The 26,178-nt window shown below is 35.0% G+C and overlaps 1 protein-coding gene across 7 annotated transcripts in view; it reads left to right on the forward strand.

Moving 5' to 3' along the window:
• Positions 1-26,178, forward strand: part of CSMD3 (CUB and Sushi multiple domains 3) — a 1,461,887-nt gene that overhangs the window by 1,094,517 nt on the left and 341,192 nt on the right. For all 7 annotated transcript variants that reach the window (XM_070802767.1, XM_070802766.1, XM_070802772.1 and 4 more), the window contains 2 exons: positions 4,080-4,206; positions 5,879-6,081. In XM_070802767.1, coding sequence (XP_070658868.1) covers positions 4,080-4,206; positions 5,879-6,081 — 330 coding nt within the window. The remainder of the gene's footprint in view (positions 1-4,079; positions 4,207-5,878; positions 6,082-26,178) is intronic.

Consider the following 26,178-nt stretch of genomic DNA (forward strand, 5'->3'; position numbering starts at 1 on the left):
ATATCACACTGCTTTATTTGAAATCAAATAGCCAAGTAATATTTGTAACAAAGAAATATGGAGAAAGAAAGAGTTATGTTTAAATTCAATATAAAAACAGTTCCCAAAGCTCCAGTTCTTGGAGTTGCTTAAAATTAATCTGGCAGATTCTTGTTTTTGTTCAGTCACCCAGTTATGTCCAACTCCCTTTGACCCCTGGACTGCAGCATGCCAGGCCTCTGTCCCATGCCATCTCCCGAATTTTGCCCAAGTTCGTGTTCATTGCATCAGTGATTCAATACAGTCATCTCATCCTCTGATGCCCTCTTCACCTACTGCACTCAATCTTTCCCAGCATCAGATACTTTTCAAATGAGTCAACTGTTCAAATCAGATGACCAAAATAAAATATTGAAGCTTAAGCTTCAGCATGAGTCCTTCCAATGAGTATTCAGGGTTGATTTCCCTTAAGATTGGCTGGTTTGATCTCATTGCTCTCCAAGGCACTTTCAGGAATCTTCTCCAGCACCACAGTTTGAAGGCTTCAATTCTTTGGTGCTCTGCCTTCTTTACAGTTCAGCTCTCACAACCGTACGTGACTAATAGGAAGATCATAGCCTTGACTATACAGACCTTTGTCATCAGAGTAATGTCTGCACTTTTCAACACACTAAGTTTGTCATAGCTTTCCTGCTGAGAAGCAATCATATTCTGATTTCATGGCTGCAGTCCCCATCCGCAGTGATTTTAGAGTCCAAGAAGATGAAATCTGTCACTACTTTCACCTTTTCCCCTTCTATCTGCCATGAAGTAATGGGACTGGATGCCATGATCTTAGTTTGTTTATCTTTAGTGTTCAGCCAGCTCTTTCACTGTCCTCCTTCACCCTCACCAAGAGGTTCTTTAGTTCCTCTTTGCTTCTTGCCATTAGAATGTTGTTATTCAATTGCTCAGTCATGTCTGACTCTTTGCCACCCCATGGACTGCATGCAGCACGCGAGGCTTCCCTGTCCTTCACCATCTCCCAGAGCTTACTGTTAAAATGGTATCACCCTCATATCTGAGGTTATTGATGTTTTTCCTGCTTATCTTGACTCTAGCTTGTAACTTATCTAGCCTGGCATTTCTCATGATGTGTTCAGCATATAGGTTAAATCAATAGGGGGACAGCAGACAGCCCTGTTGTACTCCTTTCTCAATCTTGAACCAACAATTTGTTCTATTCAGGGTTCTAACTGTTGTTTCTTGACCTGCATACAGGTTTCTCTAGAAACAAGTAAGATGGTCTGGTATCCCCACCTCTTTAAGGGCTTTCCACAGTTTGTTATGATCCACACAGTCAAAGGCTTTAGTGTAGTCAATGAGACAAAGATAGATGTTTTTCTGGAATTCCCTTGCTTTCTTTATGATACAGTGAATGTTGGCAATTTGATCTCTGGTTCCTCTTCCTTGTCTAAACCCAGCTTGGACAACTGGAAGTTCCTGGTTTGCATAATGCTGAAGCCTAGCAAGCAAGATATTAAGTATGACCTTACTAGAATGGTAGATGAGTACAATTGTCCAACGGTTAGCACATTCTTTAGAACACATTCTTTAGTACTACCTTCTTGGGAACTGGGATGAGAATTGACCTTTTCCAGTCCTGTGGCCTCTGTTTGGTTCCACAATTGCTGACATATTGAATGCATCACCTTAAGGGTATCATCCTTTAGGGTTTTGAATAGCTCTACTGGAACCCCATTTATTAACAGCAGTGCTTCCTAATGCCCACTTGACTTCACACTCTAGAATGTCTGGCTCTAGAATAACTGACCACAACATCGTAGTAGTCCCTTCATTGATCAGTGTCTTGTCATGACGAAGGTCCTTGCATAGGCTAATGAAGCTATGAGCCACGCTGTGTAGGGCTACTCAAGACGGTTGGGTCATAGCAGCTAGTTCTGACCAAATGGGATCCACTGGAGGAGAGAATGGCAAACCACCCCAGTATACTTGCCGTGAGAACCTCATGGATTGTATAAAAAGGACAAGTCTGGCAGAATGAAGTATCAAATTTGTTCTCCTCAGAAATAGGTCAATAATAGTGAATAAATCATTAAAAATGATGAAAAATGAATTATTACAGTTACAGCATTCTAGGTTGTCCAACAAAGTTCTTGTTACAAAATGAGAAAAACCACAGTAAGTGATGGTAACTTCTTAACTATATATATTTTATTTTAAAAATAACAAATTTATTATCATAAATTAAATTAAACTAATGTTACAATACAAAATAAACTTGCTTAGTCCTCTATAGGTGTGTATATCAGTCAGGGTTCGCCAAATAAAGAGAGTCAGTAGATCTATATGTGATCTATTTAGCTATCATCTATCAAGAAATGTATTTATTTATATTGAGGAATTAACTCATGCAGTTGTGGGGACTGACAAGTTCAAAATCCATCAGATCAGATCAGATCAGTCTCTCAGTCATGTCCGACTCTTTGCGACCCCATGAATCGCAGCACGCCAGGCCTCCCTGTCCATCACCAACTCCCGGAGTTCACTGAGACTCACATCCATCGAGTCAGTGATGCCATCCAGCCATCTCATCCTCTGTCGTCCTCTTCTCCTCCTGCCCCCAATCCCTCCCAGCATCAGAGTCTTTTCCAATGAGTCAACTCTTCGCATGAAGTGGCCAAAGTACCAGAGTTAATCCATAGGGAAGATCGAAAGGCTGGAAACTAGGGCAGGAATTAATGATGCAGTCTTGAGGGAAAATCTTCTTTTCCAGAAAACTCAGTTTTCATTGTTAAGGGCTTCCAATTGATTGGATGAAGGGTACCCACATTATCAAGGGTAAAGTCAGCTGATTATAGATGTTAACCAGGTCTATAAATAGCAACACCTAGACTAGTGTTTGATAAAATAACTGGGTACTACAACTTGGCCAAGTTGACACATAAAAATAACCCTAATATTATACTAAAATATAACATCTAAAATCTTTGAAGCAATTTTATCTGTATGAATAGAGCCTACAAATTTTAACCATGATATTCAGTTGTTATTCAGTCTTTTCCAAGTACTGAAACTTTGGCTCTGACCTTTGTTCTTATAATCAAAACAAAACAAAAATTCAAGATGCTTAGTTCAGTACTGCATTTGAGTAAGATAATAACACTTCAGAGAATAAGAAAAATAAATGTAGTAATATATTCAAATATATAAGCAAAAAGTAAACTACCTTGGATTTAGTTTTATTTTCTGGTAGTATAGTAATTTGGAGAACTTTCAAAAATATATTATTGCACCTTATGGTTTTTAGGATGTAGAGAAGTAGAGTAATATACTAAGTAAACTACTTCATTTCTCTCTTCTCTAGCAAGAGGTTTCTTTCTAGATTATTGCTTATCAATGTAAACTCATTCCAGATTTCCCAATATATTAAATATTATTAAAATAGAGAGGGAATTCCCCCAAAGCTATATATTTTTGTTGTATTGCATGATGATGTTTACATTTTTAATTTGGTGAATTTTATAAAAATTAGAGACCACTTTAAATCAAAAATGGAACAAGTTTTAACCGAAGTAAAATCTAATAAAAATGCGACTTTGACTTTGGGGAGGTTAAAAGCAAAGGAGTTTAGAGTGATTGAAAGGGGAATAAGAGGACAATGAAATTTAGAAGGCCTGAGGGACCTGCAGTAAAGCTTAGAGGTAAGGTAGTAAGATGATGAATTAGTTAGCCTACAACCAGCTATAAGTGAGCAACTTGCCATCTGTTTCCCCTTGTTATATTAAGATTATTTTGCCATACATCTTAAAAAGTTTGTAGCCTAAACTCAGAGCTTTTGAGTGTGTACTTTTAAAATTCCCTAATTGGCTTATTATATTATCATTTATATGATCTAACTTGAGATTCTTGTTTTATTGTACAATGTGTTCTTGCTTTAATTAATACCCTAATCTGAGAAAGCATATACACATATATACTGTCAATAAAAGGAGAAATCAATCCTTATTTTCTTTCAGGTGAAAAAATATATCCTCAAGAAATTTGTATATGTTTATAAAGATTAAACTGTGACTTAAAATTGAATTAATTTTTTCTAGCTGAATGTGGAGGTCGTTTTAAAGGAGAATCATCAGGAAGAATTTTATCTCCTGGTTATCCCTTTCCATATGACAATAATCTGCGTTGCATGTGGATGATTGAGGTAGATCCAGGAAACATTGTCAGGTAAATGAATTTTATCTTTTCAAAATGACTCAGAATCTGAATTTCCTGATCAGACCCTATATACAATTAGTATTAAGATTTTTCTTTTTTTCTTTTTTTTACCATTGGTAAAGAAAAACATGGTTTTTATCTATTATAAAATAGGAGGGGAAAGTATTGATAAGCATGACATACTAATTCATAGGCCACAGCATTGGTTCATATAGCCCCTTAGAAACTTTTCAGTTATAAGAGGGCACAAAAGATGAGAATTTTTCCTGCTGCTTGAGAGTTCTACTCTTTCAATTCTTCATGACTTAAGACACTGTAAATTCAACAGAATTCTGAAATTTTTAAAAATTAAAGAATTTTTGATACTAAATTGTAACCCAGATTTAAAACGGTGACAATTCACATATCAAACATGGATGTGAGATAGATAGATAGAGAGAGAGAGAGAGAGAGGTAAAGAGAGTTGAGTTTGTTAATATAATTGGATTTCTAGCTTTTGGATTAGGCACAAGAAAATTTGATATTAATTTTGTCTAGACTAAAGCAAAATAGATTTAATATGAAGCATTTTTTTTCTTTTATGTGCATTTTTGTGGTGGGGGGCCATTTTCACATTCAGGAGGTTTCCTTTTACTTCTTTTTTGAATGTGAACTGTTTTTGCATTTGTGGAGCAAATCTTTGATTCTGATAAACACACTAAAAAATTGATACAGTGGCCGTAACACATACTATGGCATTAGATAACTTGAGTTCAATTCATGACTCTGCCACCCTTAGGGCAATCTTATTTAATCTGAATCCCACTTGACACATTTGTAAAATCGAGATCAAACTTGTTCCTGCTTCACTGGATCATTATAACAATTAAAGGAAGAAAATAGATGTAATGCGTTTTGCACAGTGTGTGACACATATGAGCTCCTCTTAAATGTCACCTGTCATTGCCACATTTAAGTCATGAACACTGAAAAGAATGTATAGGTAGGTTTTCCTTGGGTTACATGCTGATAAACTGAACATAAGTCGAAAATGTCATAAACTGAAAATACATATAACTAATCTACCAAAAATCCTCACTCACCCTCACCTACTCTAAACATGCTCAGAGCGTTTACGTTAGTCTACAGTTGGGCAAATCATCTAACCTGAGGTCTATTTTATAATAAAGTATTGAGTATCTCATGTAATGTTATTGAATACTATACTGAAAATGAAAAACAGAACTGTTTTATGAGTGCATTATGGTTGTAAATGTGTTGGTAGCTTGTTTTTGTGATCTTGTGACTGACTGGGAACTTAGTTCCCTGGCACTGCCCAATGTCATGAGAGAGTATCACAACTGAGAAAAGATCAAAATTCATAGTACAGTTTCTACTAAATGTATATCTCTTCTGTACCATCTTAAAGTCAAAAATTCCTAAATTGAATCATCATAAATCAGGGATGGTCTGTATACCTAAAGTTTTTATAATTTGCAGAATTGATATAATAATATATTTAATCATATTCTAAAAAAACTATACTGTTGAAGAAAAATGCATTAAGTTTTTGTATACATTTTGCATTCATTTTATTTGATAGAATAAAAGAAATACCTAATATAAGCAAAGATCTTTTATATTCTTTATTTAAAACTGGATCCATGTTTAAAATAATCAGAGATATATGGTTCTCCTACAGCCTACAGTTTCTTGCTTTTGATACGGAAGCATCACATGATATACTCCGAGTTTGGGATGGTCCGCCTGAAAACGAGATGCTTTTAAAGGAAATCAGTGGGTCTCTGATTCCCGAAGGAATCCATAGCACTCTCAACGTAGTGACCATTCAGTTCGACACAGATTTTTATATCAGCAAATCTGGATTTGCAATTCAGTTTTCAAGTGAGTTGTTTTTTTTTTTTCTTAAATAAACAATATAGAAATGTTACTTAAATCCTTCTGTTACTTTACTACTCAAAAACTTTCATTTTTAAATTTTAATTATCTTAATTTTAATTTTATTTTTTAATTGGAGGAAAGTTGCTTTACAATGTTGTGTTGTTAATTATCTTAAATATTCTTATTTCTCTTCTTCTTATTCATCTGGAGTTAAGATAAACCATGGACTGAAGCCCACCAGGCTCCTCCATCTGGTTCAAATATGAGAAAGGAGTATTAAGGTTGTGTATTGTCACCCTGCATATTTAACTTATATGTAGAATGAAAGTGAAAGTGAAGTCGCTCAGTCGTGCCTGACTCTTTGTGACCGGTGGACTGTAACCCACCGGGCTCCTCCGTCCATGGGATTCTCCAGGCAAGAATACTGGAGTGGGGTTGCCATTTCCTTCTCCAGGGAATCTTCCCGACCCAGGGATTGAACCCGGTCTCCCACATTGCACTTTAACCTTTAACCTCTGCACCACCAGGGTAGTGTACTCCTTAAAGTAAAGGTGGTGTTAAAGTTAATTCATCTAAGCCAGAAAGAAAAACACCAATACAGTATACTAACGTATATATATGGAATTTAGAAAGATGGTAACAATAACCCTGTATACGAGACAGCAAAAGAGACACTGATGTATAGAACAGTCTTTTGGACTCTGTGGGAGAGGGAGAGGGTGGGATGATTTGGGAGAATGGCATTGAAACATGTATAATATCATATATGAAACGAGTCGCCAGTCCAGGTTCGATGCACGATACTGGATGCTTGGGACTGGTGCACTGGGACGACCCAGAGGGATGGTATGGGGAGGGAGGAGGGAGGAGGGTTCAGGATGGGGAACACATGTATACCTGTGGCAGATTCATTTCGATGTATGGCAGAACCAATACAATATTGTAAAGTTTAAAAATAAAATAAAATTTAAAAAAAAAGAAGAGGTGGCAAGAATACATAGAAAAAAAATAAATAAAGTTAATTCATCAAGTGAAATCATTACATTATGCAAACTGATAATTTGAATTTACTATAAAAGTATATTTTAAAATGTAAAATTTTGAGATAAGGAAGGAAATGAGTATTTGCCATTACAAAAAGCAACCCTACATTTTTACTAATTTTATTTTCTTTTGTTAAAGATTTTAATTATATATTCACAGAAAACTTTGACAAAATATTTTAAATCTACTTTTATATTAAAGATATCCTACCACAATGAAATTTCATTCACTCTAATTACCAGTGTTGATGGCTTTTTTTTTTTTTTGGATAAGTGGTTAACTATATGCTGTTTCGTAAAAGGGATTTTGGTTGAGTGGCTGAAAAAAATAAATGGGAGCTCAAAATAATTTAGTTGATATATTTTTACTCTTATTACCAATACACATTATCTCTTTGAGAAAAATATCTAAGAGATCTTCTAATTGCATAGCCTTAAAAATCCTAGTATTTGAAACTTATTGAGATTCCCAACATCATCTATGGAAAGAGTGCAGACCAGTATTCTTCATGTGTGCCTTAATTCAAGTCTTGGCTTCTTACTAATTGCTGATTTTGGGCACTTCACCTCATCACCTGAGTCTGAGCTCTGTAATTCACATAGGGATAATGATACTCATTTCATAAATAGGTTATTAAAATTTAATATGATTATGTGTGCACAGTACTTACTACTGAATAAGTAGTTGGTGCCCAGTAAACTATTACCACTATATGAATAAATGTAAAATTGGAATCCTTTGGATAAAGCATGAAGAACTTATTTAATGACTGGCCTAAAAATATATCACTTTAGATTAACAACTAACAATACAAATATATAATTAACTTGATATATTTTTTGTTCGTGAAAGACAATTGCTTGGCATAATCAACTAACAGAAGTAAATGAATTGTTTTGTGTTAGAAATAAGGCTCATGTAAGAGATGTATACATCAGTATAGATGAGTTGATGTCTTAGATTTGTACCCTTAGTATATCTTTTGAGACAGAAAAAAAAAAAGGAATGAAAAATAAGAGAATGATTATATAATTAATGAGCATAAAGGACTTCTAATTCTGCAACACACATTAAGCATTCTTCATATTTATATCTTGACTTTCTAACTTTTTTGAAGTTAGGGACAATATGTCAGCAAACTGTGATATCTGTTCGATTTCAGTTATTTATGATGAAAGTCTGGCAACTAACAACTCTCCTTTCATTTACCTTAAATTAGTAAGGTTTTACACATAAATGGTTATTGTGATTAAATATCTAAATGCAATCATATGAAAAGGTGCTTCAGGCTATTGTTTGTGAATGCCAAATGCATCTGCTTAATAGAAACAAGCTGCTTTATATGCATTTCTGGAAATTTTAATGTGCATCTGTCAGTGAAATTAGTAATATATTTTTTATACATATTATATCTGTAGGTCATATTAAAGTTATAGAAACAATATGCATCCTACCAGAGTTTTAATAAATCTGCCTTCATAATATTCTTTTAAGATGCATAAAAATATATATCATTGACCAGAGACTAAAAATTGATTCACTAAAATAAAATTACCTTGATAATTAATATATTGTGAATAGCATCAGTTCAGATTTCCAATGTGAAAAGTTTTTTTTTTTTTTTTTTTTTCATGAATGATTTCTTGCTTGGTGCCAAGAATCACATTGTGCTGTGCATAGTTACTCAGTTGTGTCTGATTCTTTGTGACCCCTTGGACTGTAGCCCACCAGGCTCCTCTGTCCATGGGGATTCTCCAGGCAAGAATACTGGAGTAGGTTGCCATGCCATCCTCCCAGAGATCTTCCCAACCCAAGGACTGAACCCAGGTCTCCTGCATTTCAGGGGGATTCTTTACTGTTGGAGCCACCAGGAAGCCCTTTAAGAATAATGTTAAGTACTTTTAGTATGGTGATCTCATTTAATGCTCACAGAGCCCATATGAGATATACTGTGCTGATGCTCAGTGCTCAGTAGTGTCCAACTCTTTGTGACCCCATGGACTGTAGCCCACCAGGCTCCTCTATCCCTGGGATTCTCCAGGCAAGAATACTGGAGTAGATTGCCATTTCTTTCTCCAGGGACATATACTATGTCATCCCCATTTACTAAAAAAAAAAAAAAATTCACTGAGGTTCAGAGAGTGAGTTAATTTATTCAAGGTCAGGCCCTAGCAGATGTTTGCAACTGTGGCTCAAATCCAATTCTGTCTGAAAGGAGATTAACACTGTGCCTGGTGCTTAGGAAATACCTAGCAGGCATTACTGCTCATTAATATTCCAGAGGAAAGACAAAGATCTTAGTCATATTTATTAGTTACAGTGAAGTTCTACAATTGCATCAGTTTATATTCTGATTATGCTCCCAAGAACCACATCTAAGGTCACACTTCCAAAAAGCAGATGATTTATACAAGTGAAGAAGTGAGAAAGAAGAAAGAAAAGTGGTATGTGAATTCCCAAAGAGTTCCAAAGAATAGCAAGGAGAGATAAGAAAGCCTTCCTCAGCAAACAATGCAAAGAAATAGAGGAAAACAACAGAATGGGAAAGACTAGAGATCTCTTCAAGAAAATTAGAGATCCCAAGGGAACATTTCATGCAAAGATGGGCTCGATAAAGGACAGAAATGGTATGGACCTAACAGAAGCAGAAGATATTAAGAAGAGGTGGCAAGAATACACAGAAGAACTGTACAAAAAAGATCTTCACGACCCAGATAATCAGGATGGTGTGATCACTCACCTAGAGCCAGACATCTTGGAATATGAAGCCAAGTGGGCCTTAGAAAGCATCACTACGAACAAAGCTGGTGGAGGTGATGGAATTCCAGTTGAACTATTTCAAAATCTGAAAGATGATGCTTTGAAAATACTGCACTCAATATGCCAGTAAATTTGGAAAACTCAACAGTGGCCACAGGACTGGAAAAGGTCAGTTTTCATTCCAATTCCAAAGAAAGGCGATGCCAAAGAATGTTCAAACTACTGCACAATTGCAGTCATCTCACATGCCAGTGAAGTAATGCTCAAAATTCTCCAAGCCAGGCTTCAGCAATATGTGAACCGTGAACTTCCTGATGTTCAAGCTGGTTTTAGAAAAGGCAGAGGAACCAGAGATCAAATTGCCAACATCCGCTGGATCTTGGAAAAAGCAAGAGAGTTTCAGAAAAACATATATTTCTGCTTTATTAACTATGCCAAAGCCTTTGACTGTGTGGATCACAATAAACTGTGGAAAATGATGAAAGAGATAGGAATACCAGACCACCTGACCTGCCTCTTGAGAAACCTTATATGCAGGTCAGGAAGCAACAGTTAGAACTGGATATGGAACAACAGACTGGTTCCAAGTAGGAAAAGGAGTACATCAAGGCTGTATATTGTCACCCTGCTTATTTAACTTATATGCAGAATACATCATGAGAAACGCTGGGCTGGAAGAAGCACAAGCTGGAATCAAGATTGCGGGGAGAAATATCAATAACCTCAGATATGCAGATGACACCACCCTTATGGCAGAAAATGAAGAGGAAAGACCTTCTTGATGAAAGTGAAAGAGGAGAGTGAAAAAGTTGGCCTAAAACTCAACATTGAGAAAATGAAGATCATGGCATCTGGTCCCATCACTTCATGGCAAATAGATGGGGAAACAGTGGAAACAGTGTCAGACTTTATTTTTTTGGGCTCCAAAATCACTGCAGATGGTGACTGCAGCCATGAAATTAAAAGACACTTACTCCTTGGAAGGAAAGTTATGACCAAGATAGATAACATATTCAAAAGCAGAGTCATTACTTTGCCAACAAAGGTCCGTCTAGTCAAGACTTTGGTTTCTCCAGTGGTTATGTATGGATGTGAGAGTTGGACTGTGAAGAAGGCTGAGCACCGAAGAATTGATGCTTTTGAACTGTGGTGTTGGAGAAGACTCTTGAGAGTCCCTTGGACTGCAAGGAGATCCAACCAGTCCATTCTGAAGGAGATCAGCCCTGGGGTTTCTTTGGAAGGAATGATGCTAAAGCTGAAACTCCAGTACTTTGGCTACCTCATGTGAAGAGTTGACTCATTGGAAAAGACTCTGATGCTTGGAGGGATTGGGGGCAGGAGGAGAAGGGGACGACAGAGGATGAGATGGCTGGGTGGCATCACCGACTCAATGGACTTGGGTTTGGGTGGACTCTGGGAGATGGTGATGGACGGAGGCCTTGCGTGCTGTGATTCATGCAGTTGCAAAGAGTCGGACACGACTGAGTGACTGAACTGAACTGAACTGAACTGATGTACATTCCCATTTAAAAGGGACATTGTCCCCCTCTGGCTATCCTCATTTCCTCCTATAGGAAGAAAGACTCATTTTAAAGTGGAGATTGAAATATGTTTTATGTAAAGTCCTCTAATTTTCAAAGAAAGCAACTAATCTTGAAGAGATCATTAAGGTACTGTAGTCCAGTAAATCACTTAAGTAGGTCAAATTTGGCTTGTAGGTCAGAATTTGCCACTTCAGTGGTTTACAGGAATTTCTCCTTTTCCTCAAATAAATCTGTCTCATGTTACCCATTTATTTGTTTGTTTAGTCTAGGAGAGTCTATTAAAGGACCAGATATTAAGCATATTTATCTCCAACTGTTTCTCAAGTGTGTCTTTCCTTTAACCCAGGAAATCATCTTAGTTACATACACAACACACACACACACACACACACACACACACACACACACCCTGTACTGTTTTCTGTCCTTAAAGTTTCTTTTACTTTAAATGTTTTCCTGCTCTTTTTTCATAAATCTTGCACTTTCTTTCAGACTTGGCACCAATAACTCTATTATAAAATGTTTTCTGACCTCTGCATAAAACATTTAAAAATGTTTATAAAACCATCAATTTTTTAAAGCTTTATCTGACTTCCCTATATTAAATACATTCCAGCCCATCCTCTAGACACTTGCTATAGTTTTTTTCCCAAGTAAAGATGAGAGAACATGGGTTATCTATTCACTGTTCCAAAGATGTTTTAATTATGTGAACTTTGCCTCTCTAAATGTCTGTAAAGAACAAATATTTTATTCAGGGTGATCTTGTAGTTTATTGTTCATATCTAAGATGATTTTTGAGAGTAACAGGGACACTGTTAAAAATTAAGCTGAACAATAGCTGTAAACTAGAACAATACTATCCAAGTCAGTTTGTATCATTATTTTAATCGAGTCAGGTATGCATTCTATTCTCTTTCCACTCTCCATCACCACCACAATGCCTGTTCCCCTTTTGAGTGAATAGCTGTCAAATAATAAATTAAGAAGGAATGAGACAGCCAATAGTAGCAAAATAACCTTAAGCAACAAAATACAACCAACAAAATGTATTTCAGTAAACTTGGTACAAAGTAAGTGTAACTGAAATCTAGGTCCCATACCAACTTCATAATCATTGTCAAGCCTCTATCAGCAGCCTCATGCCTTCTATTTCACAATCTATGCATTCTTTGTAGTCTGTCACTTTGCCACTTGGTATTACAATCTACAAGGTGCTTTTGCTTAATCAGAGTTACTTAAGTCTGACATCGCCACCTCATGCTGTCCTGTGTTCTGTCCTTGGTTCTCAGCAGTCAGCCTCTGTATCCCCTACTTAAATTTAATCTGCTTGGCTCATCCCACTTTAGTTCCTCAGGGAGGATATCTTTAGGTATCATGCTTTCATTTGCCCACAGAATAGTTGATTTTGACAGAATATTTTCTATGTCCTTAACTTTTAACCTCTCTGTTAAGAATTTGCCCCTGCTCATAATACAAGATGCCAAGGCCCAAAGCTTATACTGTTGACAATTCTCAAGGAGATGGATTCCTTAATTATGAGAGGTTGATGTCTCTGGCCTTAAAGAACTGTATGGTGCCCTTGCATTCATTCCCATCCTTATTATTACCACTGGCACTGCTGTAGCCACTCACTCCATTATCTGTAGCTAGACTTTTGTCAACATTTCCATCTGACTAATGTTTTGAAAACATAAATCAGACATTCCTTCCTGTTTAAAATTTTTTAATGGCTACACAGTCATAAATTTAAAATTGTAGAGTTACATTTAAAGCAATTTGCACCCAGATTACCTGCCAGCTTCATCCCTCACTATTCAGTTGCATACATCTAGTCATCTAACTACTGTCCTGAGAAGACATTGGCCATTCACATTTCCAGTTCTTTTGCAAACTTTTTTCCATGTTCCTAGTATGTTTATGTCCACATTAAAAAAAATCCATAATTCTTAGTCATTTTCCAAAGCCCAGGTCAAATGATACTTTCATTACTGATGAACTTCTAGACAGAATAGTCATTTTCATATCTGCAACTCCCTGATACTACGTGTGTGTTGTATAGAATGGCTATATAACCTAGTTTGCCCAAGACAGTTCTGATTTATGCCTCTTTTCTGGGCATCCTGACTAGTTTGCCATTTGGGCTGTATTTTCCATTTTTAACAAAGTATCATTATTAATATTTCTGTTAAAATAACAGATATATTTATTAGCTGTATCTTTGTATTTGATCTCATCGGAGAAGGCAATGGCACCCCACTCCAGTACTCTTGCCTGGAAAATCCCATAGATAGAGGAGCCTGGTGGGCTGCAGTCCATGGGGTCGCTAACAGTCGGGCACGACTGAGCGACTTCACTTTCACTTTTCACTTTCACGCATTGCAGAAGGAAGTGGCAACCCACTCCAGTGTTCTTGCCTGGAGAATCGCAGGGGCGGGGGAGCCTGGTGGGCTGCCGTCTATGGGGTCGCACAGACTTGGACACGACTGAAGCGACTTAGCAGCAGCAGCAGCAGAAGCAGCAGTAGTGTGTGAGGTACATTCTCAATGCTCAGAGTAATTATAATACCTGATTAATTTTGCAAGATGAATATACTGCAAACCCATCTCTATTTTCCAGTCTTTTGTGGATTTCAGATAACTTAAACTTTCTTTTCATGAGTAACATATCGGTCACTTGAGGACAAAATAAAAATATTCTCAGATATTAATGTCTAACCCATTCTGACCTTGGAATATAGTGGGAGAAGTATTTGATGCTGTTGCCTTGCCAGTTCTTTTGTATAACAGCAAGTTATATCATAATCTATGGTTTGAAAGATACATAAAGCTGTCAGGCCATGAGCTAGCCAGATAAGTGAGAAATATGTATTCTTGAAATACACACAGAAGTAGAAGTTGAACAGATGGGCTATAAAGCTATAGTCTGAATGTCTTTGCCATGAAAGTGTTTGTTATTTATTTTATGAGGTAAATTAACAATAATTTACTTTATCATAGAAATATTATTTTATTATTTTAAAATAGATGTTTATGGTAGTTGTGGCCTTATTTAAACTCCACATTTAAGGAGAAAGTATAAACTGAATATTCATTTCTTAAGAAAGCTAATTACACCATGACCCATGACGTACAAAAGAAAGTTCACCTGAAGGTTGCAGTGAGGAAGAGCCCAAGCCGAGATTAAGAAGGAGGTCAGAGAAACTTATTATTGTGAAAGTTGAAATTGAGCTCAAAAGGATAGCAGGAAGGGATCTAGAAGAATATTGTTTTTTATAATTTGTGAATCAAAGCATCTTAGTACATCCAGAAACACATTTTAAACAAGCAAGGAATCCCACATGATCCCACTCAATAAAACATATTTAGGTAAGTGGTAAAAATAATTTTAGTGGGTAAATTATGTATGGATTGGTTATTTTTATGTACAATCAAGTAATTAGTAGAATACAGAACTAAATGAAACTTTCTTGGCTTCTGTGTTATATTAACATTTTGTAAGGTATGGTGGGGCTCATTTTATACTCTAAAATATGAAACATAATTAAATGGTGATTGGGAGTCATAATACACTGATAAAATCTGTCATTTTATATTACCTGATTAATTAAATAATGTAGTTGATTTTTTTAAAGTATCTAACTACTATAGGCATGTTCTTTTTGTTTGAATGTCTCCTTAAAAAAAAAAATGATTGTTTGAATTGTTTCCTAAATAAAATTTCTCCCTGGTTTTAGATTTATCCTGGAGACTCTGATATCATTGGTATTAATAGACCAATTTTTCCTAATAACATGTTAACCTCAGGTGAAACATGGGATATTTTGATTGAGAATTTAATATATATGATATTAAAACATGAGATTTAGACCTAATAGTATATTAATATTTTAAGATGCTGATCCTTGGTATTTTTCTTTTAGGAACAAATTGTCTACAAATTTTAATATGATTAGCTGTTGAAATACCTATTTGGATTAACTCTATGGTTCTTAGACTTTTGTTATCTACATACTAAGGATTTTGTACAACTTGTTTGAAATGTCTGCTAATCATCATGCTTTTTACATTTTAATGTGCTAATCATCAAAAATCCCAATAACTTCTCAATTAAAACTAAAAGAAAATTAATGCTGAAAATGCACCTGGCACACAATATATGTTAACATATATGGGGATCATAGTGATATCATTAACCATGTGAAAACTATAAGACATAAATCTGTTTAAAAAAAAAAAAACATGATTTTTCACCTAGAACAAATGAAAACTCTACTGAACTAATTTTGTCACTTAGTTCTAAATTCTCTTCTACATGTGTGGAAAGTGTTAACATGCCAGCTTCCTTAGCAGAAGAACGTCCCAAATAACAATTTTAAATTTACTTAGACTTTTTTTTTTTTTTTTTTTAATGGTCCAGCATATGTGTTTCTGGGCTTCCCTGGTAGCTCAGCTGGTAAAGTATCCACCTGCAATGCAGGAGATCCTAATTTGATTCCTGTGTCGAGAAGATCCCCTGGAGAAGGGATGGGCTACCCACTCCAGTATTCTTGGGCTTCCCTGGTGGCTCAGATATTAAAGAGTTGCCTGTAGTTCAGGAGATCTGGACCACAGATCTTTCCGAGATTGGAAAGATCACGTGGAGGACATGGCAACTCACTTCTGTGTTCTTGCCTGGAGAATCCCCATGGACAGAGGAGCCTGGTGGGCTACAGTCCATGGGTCACAGAGGACCATGTGCATTTGAAAAGATAAGAATGTACACTTGCCATTATTTGGAATTAAATACCAATGAGATACACTTGGTTGATAACACTATGCCTGAAGTGTTCTATATTATTATTGATATTTGTCTACTTATTTTTTAATCTACTAATTAAAACCATATTGATAATCAGTTTTTATTGGACCCATCTGTGCATTCCACCATCATTTTCCCCCTCTATTTAATTATTAGTTAAACATTTTGGAGGTGGGGGTGTACTTGCTCTAATATTAATAACATACATTTTTTAATCAAAATCTACTATCAAATTCTATTACACAACCTCACATATAATGTAAGAACCTTACAATAATGTACTTCTTTACTTTGGAAAATTGTTTTCACAAATCTTACTTCTATTTATGTTAACAGCATATAACTTTTTTTTTAAACTTTTAAGCAAACAATTATCTTTTAAATATTTTTAAAAATGAGACAAAAAACATATATTAAAATTATAGTATTAAGGATAAACTGTTTTGTGATAATAGTACAAATATAAATTTGGGTGACATACAACTTCATGACAAAAACAAAGCTCTTATTAAATTAGAAAAAGATAATACAATTTGAATTGGTTGTGGAATACATATGATTCATAACTTCAACCAAATAATTCTATCAAAATAAAACTATCATTAAAATTTACAAATATTTTTATGTATAGCAAAATAATTGAATAACCTTTTCTTTATGTATGACAAAGAAATGCTGATTTGAAAATAAATATATAAATTTTAGTATATCAGTACTAGTTTCTGCTTTTGCTGCTCATTGTCATTCAGACTTAGGAAAGTTTGTATCTGAAGCACTGTTTTTCATACACAACCAAAATTGAAATATTTCAAAAAAACATAATCTAAGACAATTTCGTAAGTTTTATATTGTGAAAAATTTTTATCAAATAAAGGTGTCCAAAAAGAAGTAAAGATTTAATATCTGTGAAAATACTTAAGCTGAAATATTTACACATTGTTTTATGACAGAAGATCAAATTGAAACTTTCCTCTATTTCAAAGAACTAGCTCTATGCTTACTGGATACCTCAATACCTATAAAGAGAAAACTTTCTCAATTAAAAATATTATAGCTTGTGGAGACATTTGTTGACATACCAACAATTTAAAATATATTGGAAATAGCTTTAACAATACCAATAAAAATAAGAATATATTGAAAACCATATACTTAAGAAAAGAGTAAAATGGCATTTGTGGTGGTGGTGGTTTAGTTACTAAGTCATGCCCAACTCTTTGTGACCCCATGGACTATAGCCCACCAGGCTCCTCTGTCCATGGAATTTTCCAAGCAAGAATACTGGAGTGGGTTGAGTAAAATGACATTGCTGCCAAAGTCTGCCAAGTCGCTTCAGTCGTGTCCGACTCTGTGCGACCCCATGGACTGCAGCCTACCAGGTTTCTCTGTCCATGGGATTCTCCAGGCAAGAACACTGAAGTGGGTTGCCATTTCCTTCTCCAATGCATGAAAGTGGAAAGTGAAAGTGAAGTCACTCAGTCGTGTCTGACTCTTAGCGACCCCTTGGACTGCAGCCTACCAGGCTCCTCCATCCATGGGATTTTCCGGGCAACAGTAATGGAGTGGGGTGCCATTGCCTTCTCCCTAATGACATTAAATATGTCTAAAAAATCAAATTAAAGAATGTACACATGTACCACAAGTGATTATTTTGCTTCTCTTATTTTTAATGTTTAATTAATTCATATAAAGAGGATGTTTTTGTGTGAATAGATATATGGCATTTTAACTTTTTATAAATTATTTTAAGTAATTTTTGTATAGATAACTATTTTGAAAAGTTCATCTATGTAAAATTATAAATCAATACATATTTTAATTATATAATATAAATCACTTTTAGCTTTTTATTTCATGCCCACAATTTTTCACTTTGTATGACAAATGTTACCTGATTTTAATAAGCATTTTATTATATTAAAGACATATACATATCTGCTATCCCTCTTAGATTATGTTCCTTTGATGGACAAGATGTTATCCTGTTAATATTTATATAACCAGAACTTGGCATTACACCTGGTAGTTAGTAAATGTTAAGTGAATCTGTATTGAAATTTTCTATAATATAACATTAGAAACACACTGGTATTATGTGCTATCAGTCAGAACTATGTAAAATATTTGTATGTTTCTTTATCTTTTTTTTGCTAATTAATTCTGTTAATCTCCAAATATTGGAATTCAACTCAAATTAGACTTTTATATAATCTTTTATAAAGAAACCACCTGCAATGCAGGAGACCTCGGGTTGATTCCTGGGTCAGGAACATCGCCTGTAGCAGACCATGGCAACCTACTCCAGTATTATTACCTGAAGAATCTCCATGGACAGAGGAGCCTGGAAGGCTACAGTCCATGGGGTCTCAAGGAGTTGGACACAACTGAGCTACTAAGCACAGCACATAATCTTTTATAATCTTGGATATAAAGTCAATTTCCTGTATAGATAGGTACCTTTGACAGTCTTCAACCTAACAGGACTGTTGATTTAAAAATCATTAGACCAGTGATTTTATCCTCACTTTGTAGCACAAGAATTGATGGTGGTATGGAGGTGTTATTGTTCAGTTGCTAAGTCGTGTCTGAGTCTTAGCAACCCCATGGAGTACAGCACGCCAGGCCTCCCTGTTCCGATCTCCTGAAGTTTGCCCATTTCCATGTCCATTGAGCCGGTGGTGCCATCCAACCATCTGATCCTTTTCTGCCCTCTTCTCCTTTTGCCTAAAATCTTTCCCAGCACCAGGATCTTTTCCAATGGGTCAGTTGTTGGCATCAGGTGGCCAAAGTATTGGAGCTTCAGCTTCATTATCAGTCCTTCCAGTGAATATTCAGGGTCATCTTATTAAAATGTATCTCCAATACCAAGCATACTTGGCTTATAGTGGGTTTACGACAATTACCTGGTGAACAAATGAGTAAATATGTATTTTTAACATTATGTTTATATAAAGTACTTGGAAGTATACTAGAACACTAGCTTTGAGGTTTCTTTTGCATCCCATGTATGGAATATCTCTGTCATCTTGTCATCTACTATAACCTTATTTGCCATATCATTAAGGTGTTTCCGAATCATAATGAAATTCTAAAGATAGCCACATTGCTGAGTAGCTGGCAGAGTGTAGGCCTAATAATGATGTTGAACTTTCTTTATAAAATTGATGGACCTCATACACAGCAAGGACTCAATCAAGGGCAGAACTCTCCAGGGTGAAATCCACCTCTAGGTTACCATCTGCATTTCAAATATTTTTTGATTGATTTGATTCTCGATGAGATTTCCTTCCAGGTTAAATATTCCTACTACCCAGGTTGATTTCCTTATTGATAGTGAAGTGGAGAATATAGTGTCATTTCTTAGTCTATACAAAAGTATAAAGCAATAAAACTGAAGAGGACAGTATAAGGCCTTGTGAATGCCAAATTTGGACCATGACCTTGCTGAAGTTTCTTGACATATTGCAGCAAAAATACAACTACTTCTTAAAGTACACAGTGAATAGTAAAATCTACTGGTCTTTATCTTAGAATTGACATTTTCATATCATATAATTTTCAATTATGCAATGTAATTGTTAGAATAATACTTTAAGATTTTTTCTAATACTAAATCAGTCAGGTAAATGATCACTATGTCAGTTTTACTGATGAGGCAGACAAAATTCAGGAAACTAAGGCAATCTGATCAGTGTCCCTTTCTCACTGCAGTGCAATTCTTCTGCTTTTGATAGTATTATTTATCCAATTATATCAAATCTGAGGCTTTTCAAAAGTTCTTGAGATAAACAAGTTTATACCAAGAAATCAGCTTTCTGAACAGAAAGGACACACAAGAACTTTTAAGTGATTTTAGTGTATTTTTTCTTTGTTGTACAAAAAAATGCCATAAGAAAACTGGAGTATTAATTAGGCCAAGGTAACCACGATGGTAATTCAAATGTTATCTCTGAAATATCATCCATAATATATTTGAAACATGTGCATGTGTTAGTTAGGACTGTTTTTTAGGTGAAATGCACATTTCTAATTAAATTAGATGAAAACAAATATAACATGAGAAGTCAGAAGTATATTTGCAGTACTGATGAGTTATAAAAATGATGATAACTCAGTCATTTTCTGTAGTATTTAGTGCTATCTATATTGTTCTAAGAATGGCCTCAGGTTATCCAGATAGAGTAATACAAATTAAAATGCAACATAAATGTTGTTACTGCACTTGGAGTAAATGTTTCCCAGTATGAAACAAATCCTAAATTATAAATAAAGCTTAAGCATACACTGAAATGACTAGTTATAGTTTCATTCATTCATTCATTTCACACATATTTACTTGAAGAACTATTTTTAACTCTTATGAAAGATTCTCTTCAATGTCTTATATATGAGGACTGTCTATCCGTAGAGTGTAGCAAAGCCTGATTTGATAAGGTTCCATGTTGCTTAACAATAAATGCATTTAACTCTTTCAGTGGATTTAGACTATGGGTAAAGACTGAAAACATTGTAAAAACAATTCCTAAGTAATACTAGTATAAACTTTCCTCACTTGAATATAAATTCTTTTTTAACATAGCCCCTTCCAAAGCATCTTTAATTACATACAAAGACATATATATATATATATATATATATATGTAATTAGCATAAATGTATATGGCTGATAAAATTGGAGACAGTTGTATAGATATGTCCCTCAGAACAGATGCTTAATATGTGTTCTACTAAAGAAAGGAAGGGAATGAGAAAACAGTTGGAAGAGGATAGGGATGTAATGAAGAGTTTGTTTATTTAAGATGGAAGTTATAAGTCATATTTGTATGTTACTGGTTGTGACCCAGTACAGAAGGAAAACCTAGTGAATTAGAAGAGATGAAAAATGTTTAGGAATAAAGTCCTTTCAACACAAGAACTAGGGTTAGCCTTACGTAGAGCAAGGGCATCTTCTTTATTGCAACAGGAGAGAAAGCAGAGAATGTGGATACAGATTCCAGAGGTGAGGATGTGCCTACTTTACTGCTTCTATTCTCTTAAAGAACCGTAAGGAAGAAATTTGTAAAAAAAAAAAAAAAAAAAGGGAGAGAGCAGGAAGAAGAGAGAGAATGAGAAAAACAATTGAAGGGAAATGTCCTTGTTACTACAATTACTTAATACCATTTGGCACATACATGGCTAAATTTGGCATTCTGTGTGATGTGCTATCGCTTCAGTTGTGTCTAACTCTTTGCGACTCCATGGGCTGTAGCCTGCTAGACTCCTCGGTCTGTAGCATTCTCCAGGCAAGAATCCTGGAGTGGGTTGCTGGTTCCTCCTCCAGGGAATCTTCCAGATCCAGGGACTAAACCCACATCTCTTACTCTTATGTCTGCTTCATTGGCAGGCAGGCAGATTGTTTACCACTAGCGCCACCCGTGAAGCCCAAATTCAGCATATATCAGGTTAAATTTTATTTTTATTACTTCTAATAATACCTACAAAATAACCTTGAGTCTTTCTTTTTTGTTTCCCTTTATAGTGAAATATCAGGAACAAGAAATGAGTTATAAACTGCTCTTGCCTTTCTGTTTCGAGCTAGTTCTAACTTTTTCGGCCCAGTTCTTTCATTAAGAAACAACTGTCAAAGTTCCATTCGTAGGGCATGCCTTTTTATTGTTTTATCTGGTAATGTGGTAGATTTGTAATGAGACAGTATACTCTAATACTTAGGAGCCCTGCTGTTTCTTGAGTTCAAATTCCACATCTGCTAAGAATAAGCACATAATATGACGGGAAGCTTGTATTGCTCATTTAAAATAGGGATGATAATACTTAATAAGAATTTGTGTTTTAGTCTAAGAGTATATAAACTTAGCTTCTAGTAAAGTGTTTTGTATAGTATATGCTCTCAATAGAGACAGTAATCATTATCATCATTATTTTATTCATATCTATTCTAATTGTCATTCGTGTTGCATATAGTTGTTCAACATATATCTCTTTCTTAGATAAACAGACTTTTTTTCAGTTTGACACAATGTATACCAGTGGAATCCTGTGAATAAGACTACATTGTTAATATCTGTGCAATTTAAGTAAGAAATTAATATATTTAAAGTTAAGTGTTATTAAATATGTAGGTTTTTTGATTTCTCCTGTAGGGATGATAGGCAAGTAAGGTAGTTTTTTTTTTTTTTTCTGATTTTATAATGACATTTAAGGAGTAATGGCACCCCACTCCAGTACTCTTGCCTGGAAAATCCCATGGATGGAGGAGCTTGGTAGGCTGTAGTCCATGGTGTCGCCAAGAGTCGGACACGACTGAAGAGACTTAGCAGCAGCAGCAGCAACATATTTTAGAAATTCCCATTGAAGTCATGATTTCACTTGCACTCCATGCTATGGTTCACACTCTCAGTATATTTTATTACAAAGTTTCTATCATTTTTACTTAAGAAATGTCCCTCAGTTATGGTCTCATGTGTGCATAGGGCACTTTGTCCACTTTAAACAGCTATGTGATATAGAGCAGGGTTATCTTTTTTAAGCCTCAATTTTCTCATTGGAAAACTATGGGTAATAATAGAGTCCAGATTTCTTGTGAATGCAATGAGAATCAGCGCATAGTGCAAGTGTTTAAAAGATAGTAAGTCTCCAGTAAATATTACATATTGCTTTACTAATCACATTCTCTTCTATTTATATACCTTTTCCCTGTGACTATTACAGTTTCTATTGAAAAATCAACTGGTCTAAGAGCTGTGAAACACATGGTAATTCCTATTCTTTACTAACCAAAATATGAATGTCCATTCCTTTTGGGGAGAAAGACAAAGAAAGGAAGTTATTTTTTTGTTGTCAATTTCATTAGGCTTTGAAAGTTAAATCCAAGCTTTATTTAGATAGGATAGAATTTAAGCCTATTATATGCACTTTCTAGAATGTTCCTTTCTTTATATCATTGCAGATGAGGCAAGGTTGTTAAGAACTTTTATCTCTTAGATTTGTGCTTACCTTACATATTTTTAAGAAAAATCAAGAATATCATACTTAAACCTAATAGAAAAAATGCAGATATTCATTTCAGCAATCAAAATTTGAAGTAATTTTAACTGAAGAAATTAATAAAATAAATATAAATTATCTATGTTAATAATTTGGTGGCAAACATATTATTTCTAATGTGTAGCTTTTTAGATTTTATATATATAAAATAGTTGATAAGTTAAAATACTTGGTAGCAAAAAACACCCTGTGTTTTTATATATATATATGTATATATATATATATATATATATATATAACAGCAAAAATAAAAGCAAATGAGAATTATTTATCATGAGAATTTATGTTCCATAAAATTAAACAATAAATGTCAAATGAAGATTCTTAACCTATTTTTACACATGTGCCTAATACTTACTGTTTTCTAATATAATTGCTTTTAAATCACGCTAATTTTGTGGGATTATTTCAGCCCATGGCATTTTAAATGGTTATTTATTTTCTTTAATGTCTATAGCTTTTGTTTTAATACATAAAACAAAAATGATTGATGCCAAAATAAATGTTTTTTTGCCTACCCACAAACACAGTGAATAACCAGTATAGAGATTAAACTTTGAATAAGTAAAGAAAATAAGACAATAGCATTCACAGCAAGTAATTGTTTCTGTGTATATTTAGCTAATTGCCTTTAGAATTGAAGTAATTCCAAGAAGAAAAATATTTGGTCTTTTACTAAACCCTATCGTTCTCTATATTGTTTTAAAATCTTATTCCTAATTTATTTATTAATTAAGAGAAAAGACATAGTACACTTTTACCACATCTCTTCCTTCAAGTCAACCAGCCCCAAAGGCAAATGAATATTTTTACATTTTTAGCTGTCATATGCGGAGAAGGCAATGGCAACCCACTCCAGTACTCTTGCCTGGAAAATCCCGTGGACAGAGGAGCCTGGTAGGCTGCAGTCCATGGGGTCGCTAGAGTCGGACACGACTGAGCGACTTCACTTTCACTTTTAACTTTCTTGCATTGGAGAAGGTAATTGCAACCCACTCGAGTGTTCTTGCCTGGAGAATCCCAGGGACGGGGGAACCTGGTGGGCTGCCATCTATGGGGTCGCACAGAGTCGGACACGACTGAAGCAACTTAGCAGCAGCAGCAGCTGTCATATTGAAGCCTTCTGATTTTAGTTACTAGGTTCCAATTTAAATCTTTAAGTATAGTAACTCTGATGATAGGGCCCAAACATCTTTTTTCTCTCAAATACTGGTAAGCCACAGTTATACTAACTGCATTCAATATTTGTGTAACATTGCTGTATGTACATTTTTACTTTTGAGAATGCTCATACTAAGCTTCAAGTTTTTTGCAGATGCAAGAGTCCAGCACATAGGAAGCCTCAACAACAATGACAAAAACAACAACAAAATTAACTGTTTTCATTATCTTTTATATCATTCTGCTTTTCAGTTTGAAAGCTGTAGCACATTTTACATTTATATCACTCCTTTCCAATAAAAACTTGCTTAGTGTAAATCTTATATGTAGAACATCCCAATCCACTTTTATATTGTAAAGCCAGTTGATAGATCAGTTTTAGTGTTAGTGGAAACCATCCCAGAGCAATTCAAGAAAAACTTAATAACTGAGTTTATCACAAAAATTTACCAAAAAAGTGTCTATCAATATTAAAAGATTGTAATTGCCAGACCCTGTAATCCCTGATGGATGTTCTGCTAAGGACCACTGATAGGTATTAGAGAACAAATCCACTTGGCAATTGGAACCATGCCCCTGCCCCCCTTCCCTCCATATTCTCCCATATGAGTTTGATTTTTATTCTATTATCAGCTAAAAATAACTCAAAAAATCATTTGAATATTTTAAAATAGACATGTTTATGCATACTATAGCATTTCTGTTTAAGGATATACTCTGTATTTTTAATAATTTCTTAATGAGTTTTATTATATTTAACTGAGAAAGAAATTGTACCTCAAGAACAGTTAACAGGTAGAAGAGGACATTCTCCTGTATCATTTAAAACTTTGACTTCTGAAATCAGACTAACTGGGGTGTAAACCTTGGTTCTGCACTCTGATTTCTGTAATATTGAAAAAGTTACTTAATCTTCCTAAACTTTAGTTTTTTCACCTCTAAAATATTTAAGAACAGTAATGGCACTTGACTGATTGGGTTGTTAGTAGAATGAAATGAATTATACATGTTAAGTCCTTGTCCGTGGCTATTGCTCAGAAATGCTAGTTTATCAGTACAATGAAGCAACTGTAAGATTGCTGATGATGTATATAATGATCCCTGGTTTTAATTTAAGTGATAGGTAAAATGACATTTGTAGTCTACATTTTGTAATCTTTTTAAAAAGTAACACTGTAAAAATAACTTTCTTTCACTCTTTCCAAGAAGATATATAAAACAATTTGTTCTATTCATTTTGTGTATGTTATATATGTGTGTGCATATACATATTGGAGAAGGCAATGGCACCCCACTCCAGTACTCTTGCCTGGAAAATCCCATGGACGGAGGAGCCTGGTAGGCTGCAGTCCATGGGGTCGCTAAGAGTCAGACACGACTGAGTGACTTCACTTTCACTTTTCACTTTCATGCATTGGAGAAGGAAATGGCAACCCACTCCAGTGTTCTTGCCTGGAGAATCCCAGGGACGGGGGAGCCTGGTGGGCTGCCATCTATGGGGTCGCACAGAGTCGGACACGACTGAAATGACTTAGCAGCAGCATATACATATATGTGTGTGTGTGATTATGTGTGTGTGAGTGTATATATATATATGAAATCATTTTTTGTAATTTCAGCTTTTATGCATACCACAGGATTAGAGTGTTTGTTATTTTTTAAATTGATATAGTTCTCTTGATTCCCAAATGACTTGGAGAGTCGAAACCTTACAATATTTGTGTGAGATCCTCTGGTTTCTTTCTTG

The sequence above is a fragment of the Bos indicus genome, chromosome 14, assembly GCF_029378745.1.
Source record: "Bos indicus isolate NIAB-ARS_2022 breed Sahiwal x Tharparkar chromosome 14, NIAB-ARS_B.indTharparkar_mat_pri_1.0, whole genome shotgun sequence".
NCBI lineage: Eukaryota > Metazoa > Chordata > Mammalia > Artiodactyla > Bovidae > Bos > Bos indicus.